The 9,221-nt window shown below is 43.8% G+C and overlaps 2 protein-coding genes across 5 annotated transcripts in view; one reads left to right on the forward strand and one right to left on the reverse strand.

Annotated features, from left to right (window-relative positions):
- Positions 1 to 1,347: 1,347 nt before the first annotated feature.
- Positions 1,348 to 6,983, reverse strand: MRPL30 (mitochondrial ribosomal protein L30). Its single transcript, XM_015422548.1, has 5 exons — positions 6,852 to 6,983; positions 5,796 to 5,870; positions 4,962 to 5,108; positions 1,639 to 1,712; positions 1,348 to 1,542 (listed from the first exon to the last, which is right to left on the reverse strand). Exons 1-5 carry the CDS (start codon positions 6,903 to 6,905, stop codon positions 1,407 to 1,409), a joined length of 486 nt encoding a protein of 161 aa, XP_015278034.1. The 5' UTR covers positions 6,906 to 6,983; the 3' UTR covers positions 1,348 to 1,406.
- A 31-nt stretch (positions 6,984 to 7,014) lies between these two features.
- MITD1 (microtubule interacting and trafficking domain containing 1) overlaps positions 7,015 to 9,221 on the forward strand; it is a 9,651-nt gene continuing 7,444 nt past the window's right edge. For 3 of the 4 annotated variants that reach the window (XM_015422542.1, XM_015422543.1, XM_015422546.1), the window contains exon 1: positions 7,064 to 7,390. In XM_015422542.1, coding sequence (XP_015278028.1) covers positions 7,150 to 7,390 — 241 coding nt within the window. In that variant the 5' untranslated portion in view covers positions 7,064 to 7,149. Of the gene's footprint in view, positions 7,044 to 7,063; positions 7,391 to 9,221 lie in introns of those variants that run through there. The other variant, XM_015422544.1, reaches the window with a different exon arrangement.

Genomic DNA, 9,221 nt, shown 5'->3' on the forward strand with positions numbered 1-9,221 from the left:
CATTGGCGTCTCTTATATTCTTATGTTAACATGGGTGTTCTTCAAAAATTTATAGTGAGAAGATCTTCAGTGAGAAGATCTTGAAGACAAGCATCTTTGAAAGGCAGTTTGTGTATTTATTTCAATTTTAATTCCACCTTTCCTTCACTGGGCTTTAGGAAGGTCAAAAGACAATATCCAGTCCAATAAGAATGCAAATAGAGATCTTGACAGTACAAATACATCACTTCATCTAATAAACCCTTAACCCTCCACCACACTCCAATTTTCCAAGGAGTCATCCAAAACCAAAACTACCAAGTAACACTGACTTGCACCTCTTTAGAAAGGTCCATAATAAAGCACTTATCTCTTCCAGATAATTCCATAAAATAACCTGCCAGGATAAGAGGGAAGATACAACAAATAGCCAGTTTAGGGAAATGCAATGGGTTCATGTATGGAAAGATTGCAAGTGAAGATTAGTCACGACAGTCCGCTAATACCGAAGAGTATTGGGTTGCACTCAGATCTCAGAGGACAGCAATGAGGTGTCTGCATGAAGCAAGACCATGCCCTGAATATGTCTTAAAATATTATACAATAGAAATGGGTTCCTCTGCACACAAAACACTAAAAAAGAATAACAATAAATAATTATTGTATGGCAGTGTGTAGTATAGCAAGGAGAACCTAAGATTGTCCGGCAGCCAGAAGTTCTAGCTCTTTAGTGTTATGCACCACTAGGTGGTGAGCTAGACGTGTTTTTATGGCATGAGATGTTTCAGAGGCGGTTTGTCGTTGCCAGCTTCTGCATTATGCCCCTGGCATTCCTTAGAGGTCACCCTTCCAAATACTAGCCAGGGCTGACCCGGCTTAGATTCCAAGAACTGATGAGATTTGGCTAGTCTGGGCTATCTAGGTCAAGGTTCCCCAAAAAAGAGCTCCCCCAAAATAGAAAATTTAAGAACTTGTGCTGCAAGTAGTGCTCTCAACAGCAGAACAAAAACCCAGAATTACACACAAATCCAGACTGACCAACAATCATGCCATATGAAACATTTTTGTTTTCTATGGACTAGTTTTAGTTATGTTTGACTAAACAGTTTTGGAAAATGTCTCTGCAGGATATGAAGATCAGCTTTCCAAAGAGCCAACGTGTCAGATAGAACCTGGGAGGCTCAGGTTCAAATCCCTCCTCTGTCATGGAAGCTTGCTGGGAGACCTTGCGCCAGTCACATGGTCTCAGCCTATCCTACGTAACAGGGTAGATATCAGAATAAAACAGAAGGTAGAACAACATATGCCACTTTCCTGTACTCATTAGGGGGGAAAGGTGGAGTGTGAATGAAATAAATTAAAAAAGAAAACAATGTTAACATAGTTTTCAGTGTAAGATTATATTTATTATACAAATTTACTGCATGTTACGATGAGTCTATGGTTTTCTGTTCCACTGGTTGTAGACGACGGCGAATTATTAGCTCTCCTTTACTGTTAAGATAACAATCAGACATCTCCTCTTCAGTTGGAATTCCATGGGGTAACTTTAATGGCTTGATGCTACAGATGTTAAAAAACAGACACACATTTTAATACACACACACACATTCTTCAAAAGGTATTTTTAGGTACTGCTTGCAAGAAGTGTTAACTAACCTTACTAGGTGTTTGATGACCTTCAGTTTTTCATTCACAGAAGGAATGTTTTTGTGCACTACAGGCTCGAACCGCTGTAGATAAATACAGATTTCATAAGATGAGATTCAGTGTCAAACACACTTTTTATATACAAGCACAACCGCTATGCTTAAGTGTTCAAAGCGCTCTTACAAATATAAGATTGATATAACCAAGTAATGCAGTCAATTAAAACTACCCTGTTTAGTAAAAATATTTAATAAAAATACCAAAAATGACGTAAACATTACTGTTTCTTTTAGTATCACAATGCAGATTTCAGTATTATTATTTGGGTTACAATTCAACAAGTTTGCATTTAATTCATTATAAACAAGCTGCCATTAAAAGGTATAGACTGAGATTCCTTAACTGACCTGCTACACAGTGAAATTCTCTTAAAAATGCTGAAGACTTGCAACAAGAGAGAAGCCATCTTAAAGGAAAATTCCACCTAAACTTTCATTTCACTGTACTCTGTCTGCAGGTGTTAGCTACCCCAACCCACCCAGATCCATGGTTACTAGCCAAGGTCATCTCCCAGGTCTGTTAATTAGGTCACAGTTCAGCTGAAAATCTGGTAAGGGAGGGCAGAGTGTGCTCCTGTTCAAAATGTTCCATGGAACAACCCTGCGATAGGCTGGGGAAGGTCAAGAGGTTGCGGCCAGCTTTTTCTATAAAGTATAGCCTATGATGGAAGGGGAACACCCCCCTTTGCATTTCTTGCTTTCCTTGTATGCTCTGGAACACCCTGTTTTAGCTATAAAAAACCCAACATCTCTGGCATAAGAATTGAGTAAGTAGTTAGCTGGTTTAGCTTTGTTATATTTCTGGGCATTTGGCTGCCACTGAACTATATGTAACGTTTTAAAATCTTTTCTTGAATTTCATCAGTAAAGGTTTTTGTTGGGTTGTTTTTTTTTTGCTTTATGGTGTGTGTTGCTGGGGAGTGACCTAAACCAAACCCATGTTAAGCTTGCTTACTGCAACAAGGCAGGCTCAGCCTTGACATCTTGCTATTAGATTTCGCCTCTGCAAAGCCTGGTTGCCAATATGCCACTCTGTCATGCAATGCAGGTCTGAAGAGCATCCCCACAATTCTAAAGCTACTATCTACACACATAGCGTTGCATCTGACTATTTCTGGATTGGGGGCCAGCTGAGATTCACACGTGGGAGAAAAGAATACTAAAGAAAGGAGCTACCATGCACACATGGAAAATTTTCCACTCTGCACCCAAACTCATCGTTCTTGCAGAGGACCTAGTTTGTGATAACATGCAGGAAATTTAAAAGCAAAACTCCTTCACTATTTGCTACTGCCCTCTCTGTCTCTACCTCTCTCTCTCTCTTGCAAGAAAAAAGCACCTCAAAATCCAGCTGTTTCTGAGGCAGACAGCCACCCTTCATCTACTTGTATGGCTGAGTTGGCATGCAGTGTAGAATTCCACTACGATATAGAACCAGCACAGATTTATGGTGTCAGACGCCCTTCATCTACTTGTATGGCTGCAGTGTAGAATTCCACTACGGTGTAGAACCAGCACAGATTTATGGTGTCAGACTAGGATCTGGGAGACCCAGTCTCGAATAACCATTCTGCCATGGAAACAGGTTGGGGTGATCTTGGGCCAGTCACACATGCTCAGCAGGGTTGTTGTGAGGGTAAAACGGAGGAGGAGAAAACAATGTAAGCCAATTTGGTCCCCACTGAGGAAGAGGCTGGGTATAAATAAAGTACATAAATTAATGTTCTGTCCACATGTTCATCAAGCCACTGAACTAATGGTCTTTTCTATGCCTTTTGACTGGCGCTACAGAGGGTGGGTATAAATAAAGTATATAAATTAATGTTCTGTCCACGTGTTCATCAAGCCACTGAACTAATAGTCTTTTCTATGCCTTTTGACTGGCGCTACTGCATTTGCCCTGACCCGGATAGCTCAGGCCAGTCAGATTTCATCAGATCTTGGAAACACAGGGTCAGCCCTGGTCCAAATTCAGAAGGGGTCCCACCAAAGAATACCAGGGACGCGATGGAGACTGGCAATGGCAAAACACCTCTGAACATCTCTTGCCTTTAAAACCCCAGGGGGTTGTCATAAATCAGCTATGACTGGACAGCAAGGGGGGGGGAAGACTGCAGTCGGAAACAGGAACCACCAACATGACAGCTACAATCCAAAAGCATGCACTAGGATGTTATGAAGTCTCCTCTGAGAAACTCAAAACATCCCCTTCTTTGAAAGTGGGAATATTTTAAAGGGAAACTGGAAGAAAATACCAAGAAACCAGCAGCAATAATGGCTTATTAATATGCAAGCTATCTCCACCTTGCTTTTGAACTCAGGGAAAGCTCTGCTGAACTGTAACCCAGGGAAAATATTTCTGATTCTTAGCTTCCAAAATTAAGTTATGTGGGGGGAGAAAGATGGAGAACAAAGGGTTCCTGGAATGCATAGTAGCAGGCAGCAGTAACAAACATCATAAATACAGGGGAGGGATGACTATATGAGAAAGTGCTAAATGAGATTATTGGAGTCGGAAATTATTGGCTGCTCCAACCAATTAGAATGAGTGGCTTGACCCCAGTGATTAGGTCTGATGATGAAAAGTCTCAGCTGTGCCTAGGATTCCTTCCAGGTTGCATGTCACAACTAGCACAATACATGGTTTAAATTGGGAACTTCAAGCCTGAATAACCATGCTTTCAGAACAAAGTTCCTGGGAGGAGGATCGTAACAGGACTCCTACTGGGTGTGTCACAGTCCTCCCTAAAGAGGAGGCTGCTTGTTTCCTTTGTTCTTTCCCGTGTTGTGTTCTGTGGGTGGGTGAAGGGAGATATTAAAGAGTGATGATAATGTCAGCGTGCATGGGTTGATTTCATTCATGGCTGACACTGGAGTGTTCTTGGCTTGCTGCTCCATAGCTGGCTGATGTGAGCAGTGTCACTGTGGATGCTAGTTCAGTCGCCACGCTCTCAACTCTCAGGTATGGATCTTTTTGTAAGTATCTTATAGTTGCTGAAAGAGCATAGGACACCTAGTATCTACTAGCTATGCCAGTGCCATGCTACTGATAAACAGAATTCAGGGCTTAGTATAGGGCTTCCCAACTCCAAACCTATGAATACTTTCTTGGAAATAAATCCAGGCTAAGTTAGTAAGTAGGCCACTAAGCATGGTTCAAACTAGACTTAAAAGACTGACATGCTTTAATGACAAAAGAACAAAAAGTTCTTCAATCCCCCCCCTCCCCCGGAATAGGGCAAGGGGGATGGGAACTGCCAATGGGCCAGTTACCTTTCCCAATCCAAAATACGTTAGCATATCCTTTTCCCAATAAGGACGCCTTCTTCCACTTCTGATCCTACAGATAAGGTGAAGTTTGTGAGGCTGCTCTGGATCGCCACCATATTTTTCATGATCACCAGGTCGTGGCTGAAATACCTGAAATAAATTCAAGAAAGGAAACTTTAAACACATAGTCATTAGTAATCAACAAAATAGCTATCTTAAAACTATTAAGCAGCCATTAAGAATAAGATCTGCATAACAGGTCATAGGGTGGCTAAAAGAACATCATTTTAATTAAAAAGATATTCATCAAAATTTCTTGCCTACAAAACTACAGCAATGACAAATACATCTATCACAATGCTAACAGAGATCTGTAAAAGTTTCATATTTCTCAGAATAGACAGAACTGCCTTCTCTTACAATACAGTCAACTCCTTCCTTCCTTCTTTCCTTCCTGTTGCAGCTGACTTATGGTGACCCCATGCGCAACACAAGAGACATTCAGATAGTTTGCCATAACGTGGCTCTGCATAGCAACCCTGGACTTCCTTGGTGGTCTCCCATCCAAATACGGACCAGGGCTGCTCTGCTTGAGGTGTGGCAAGAGCAGGCTAGCCTGGGATATCCAGGTCAGGTCACAAAATCAAATACACGTTCAAAATTCAGTGTTTACTACTGCTATATTTGGCAGATTAAACAATAAAACAAGAAGCAGAATTCACATTTTCATTTGTAGGTTGGGTGCTTCAATATAAAGCACAAATACCGGACATTTTCATTTATAGTTTAACAAACATGAAAATAAAACAAATGCAAGTTCTCTAACACAAAGCTTACCGATTCAGGAATACGTGATCTTGTAAATTTCTGCCGAATCCAACTGACTGGCTGTACTTTATTTTTTGCCAAACTCTGAAAGGGGTGGGTGGGGGAAATGTATTATTATTTATAAAGCATTTATACCCCCATCTTCCCGCTGGCTTCAATATTCCTAATTTGAGGAAAAGATTAAAGCAATCTGTCTCAAACAGCAACCCTAACAGTAAGCACTAATCTATTTGAAATGGCCTTTTATTCTTTAATAACTACAGTACAGCAACAGAGGGAAAAAATCTAAAGTAAGTCCAGAATTAGCCACACAGATCTGTTTACTGCATTTAGTCCAGTGTAGTGACCTGCACCCAGAAGCAACAATCAATTTATAGAAAGTTGTCAGGTCCGGGTTACAAAATACCTGGAGACTTTGGGGGTGGATCCAGGAGACGGTGGGGTTTGGGGAAGGGCCTCAGCATGGTACAATGCCATAGAGTCCACCCTTCAAAGCAGCCATTTTCTCCAGGGGAGCTGAACTCTGTCAGCTGGAGATCAGTTGTAAAAGCGGGAGATCCCCAGGCCCCACCTGGAGGTTGGCAATCCTAAATTTATAAAATTAGAGCTGCAAAGACCAAAATCACACTCTCTGTTAGAAGTCCCTCTCTCTGAACTCTGGGGGAGGGACATACAGTGCAATCCTAAGAACACTTTCCTGGAGATAAGCCCCACTGAATAGTCCTGAGTCAGATTCCGAATAGACCTGTTTAGGATTGCACTATTATTCACGACCAAGAAAAAAAATACTCAGCAGACACACAGGAGAACACATTACTTTGCAGGACAGAGATCTAGCATTAAACAAAGTCCCGATGCTCAGCCCTGTTTAATAACGTAAAGTCACTACGTGAAGCATTAGTAGAGTGACTCCGGCCAAAACCCAATGAAATGAACACGGTCACTCACTCTACACAGGACCGCGCTGCAACAATAAACGTCGCTGAAGCATACATGTCTGGGCCTGCGCCCAACACCGAACTCATAAATTCGGGACATTTTTCGTTCCCTTCGGCAGCATCTCACCTGCAAAACCCCAGAAGGACTTCCCCACGCACCCCGGCACAGCAAGGCCGCCATCTCTGAAACCCCCCCGCCCCCTCCGGTTAAGTATATGATCCAGCCTTCTACGTATGACGACAGCCTCTTTCGGCTCGCCCAATCACGGCCTGCATTTCTTCCTACTTCCGATGTGTCCGGGGAAGAGAAAGTCTAGGAGTAAGTCGTGTCTACGGTCTGTTCGCTTCTACGGCGGAGGGAAGGTTTCGCTTTCCACTTCCCAGAACCCACGTGATGGGCGGGAGGCGTGGAGTCTGCTGTGTTGATGAGAAGTGGCCCACCTGTCCGGTTGCGGCTAAGCGCCTGGGAGCGCATCGTGATTGCAGGGCCGGAGAGGGTAGAAGCCGCGGAAAGGTCTAATGTTGGCTTCGTTTCCCGGCACAGGATGGAGGAGTCAGCGGTGGTCGTGCTGAAGCGGGCGGTGGAGCTGGACTCGGCGTCTCGGTTCCAGGAATCGTTGGTTTGCTACCAGGAAGGGCTTGATCTCCTCCTACGGGCGTTTAAAGGTGAGGCTTCCTCCTCCACCCTAGCCCGAGTACGGTTCGCTTTTAAAATCCTCCCCTTAGCAAGCGCGCCGGCCGTCCCTGAGACTCCATGAAAACATCCTTCGCATTTGATCGGGCCAAGAATATTCTTACATGTGCTTTCTGTGCAGTATAGCCAGTCAGATGCAATGCTCCCTCTAAGCTGTGGAGTCTTGTGAGCAAACATTCTACTTTGCGAGCTACTGACATTAAACTTGTGAACAAACGATTTGGCTAGTGCATAAACTAGTTTGCTCTGGAGCCATCCTTCCTGAGCCGGAGGCTCAAAATGTGAGCCGGAGGCTAAAAAACTGTGAGGTAGCTCACACTGGCGGGAGATGATCCATGGGGTCGCGAAGAGTCGGACTCGACTGTGCGACTGAACAACAACAAGCTCACACTAACTCAGCTTAGAGGGAACACTGATCAGGTGCCTCTGAGTTCATGAGCAGGCTATGGCTCCAATGCCTGTTCCCATCTTGCGGATGTTTAAATGAAGCACAGTCGTGAGTCTGTAAGGGACCTGTATTATTGAATATTCTCTCACATAAATCATTCTCTCCCCAAAAATGAGTTTGTTGAGGAAAGGCTTAGGCTAAAACATTGCTTCATGGCATTTAGTTTTAAATGTTGAGGGTGTTTTGTGTTTTTTTTTAAATGGAGGAGCATTCAGTTATGTGAGTCTCTGCATGCAGTATGAATTAGTATATATTGGATACAAAAACTTAGTAAGAACATGTAGTAGCCACTGATAGACCTGTTCTCCATGAATATGCTCAAACTTTGTTTCTATCCATCCAAGTTATTGGCCATTATAACATCTTGTAGCAGAGAGTTCTACAAGTAAATTAAGTTGTGTGAAGAAGTACTCTCCTGTTTGGACTCTGCTGTCAATTTCGTATTTATTTATTTATTTATTTATTACATTTATATACCCCGCTCTACCCCTCAAAAATGAGCTCAGGGCAGCTTACAACATAAAATTCGGGAGCGGTGGCGCAGGCAGTAAGAACGCCTGCAAAATAACATCAATGAACAGCTATTTCGGCTGTTCGAAACCCACCGCGGTCGGGGTGAGCGCCCGGCCCACGTCCCAGCTCTCGTCCACCCAGCGGTTCGAAAGCATCATAAATGCAAGTAGATAAAGTAGGTACCTGCCCTAGGTGGCAGGGGGCACCCCTCCTCCTTGTGAGGTAGAGGGTTCGGCGGCGGCGGCAACAATGGCGGCGGAGCAGTTCCTGGCGACCCGGTGGAGCAACGTAGGAGGCAGAGCCCGGAGAAGTGGAGCCTTGGAGAGCATGGTGACGTGCGGCACAGCGCAGCGGAGCCACCTGTGTACAGTAGCCGGAACTGCAGCCAACACAGAGCCATGCGCCAAGACGGGACCTGCCGGAGGAAGCTGCTTGGGAAAGATCGGCTCCAGAAAGGGCACCAGGACGCCAATATCTGAAGCCGCGGAAGGAAGCCGGATGACAACTAGCCCGGGGTGCTGGTAGGCAGTCACCACCCTGTAGACAATGTGGCCCTAGTTAGGTTAATTGGTTGGTTAGAACCACTATGTAAACTGCCCAGAGACCCTTCGGGGTCAGGGCGCTATATAAGTCAAAGGTATAAATAAAAAATAAAATAAATAAAAATAAAAAATCAGCAAACAATAAGAACAATAAATAGCAATAGCAGATCAACCAAATCCATGCATTATAACAGAGAGAAGAAGAAGAGATTGGATTTATACCCCGCCCTTCACTCAGAGTCTCAGAGCGGCTTACAGACTCCTTTCCCTTCCCACAACAGACACCCTGTGAGATAGGCG

This window comes from Gekko japonicus, unplaced genomic scaffold (genome assembly GCF_001447785.1).
Source record: "Gekko japonicus isolate JY-2015 unplaced genomic scaffold, Gekko_japonicus_V1.1 scaffold1396, whole genome shotgun sequence".
Taxonomy (NCBI): Eukaryota; Metazoa; Chordata; class Lepidosauria; order Squamata; family Gekkonidae; genus Gekko; species Gekko japonicus.

Bases quoted from the DNA above. Each gene is read 5' to 3' on its own strand.
- MRPL30 (XM_015422548.1), bottom strand. From the start codon at position 6,905: ATGGCGGCCTTGCTGTGCCGGGGTGCGTGGGGAAGTCCTTCTGGGGTT. The intron at 5,109-5,795 runs GTAAGCTTTGTG...AATTTATTTCAG, and splicing joins GATCACGTATTCCTGAATCG to GTATTTCAGCCACGACCTGG. The intron at 1,543-1,638 runs GTTAGTTAACAC...TAACATCTGTAG, and splicing joins GTCATCAAACACCTAGTAAG to CATCAAGCCATTAAAGTTAC.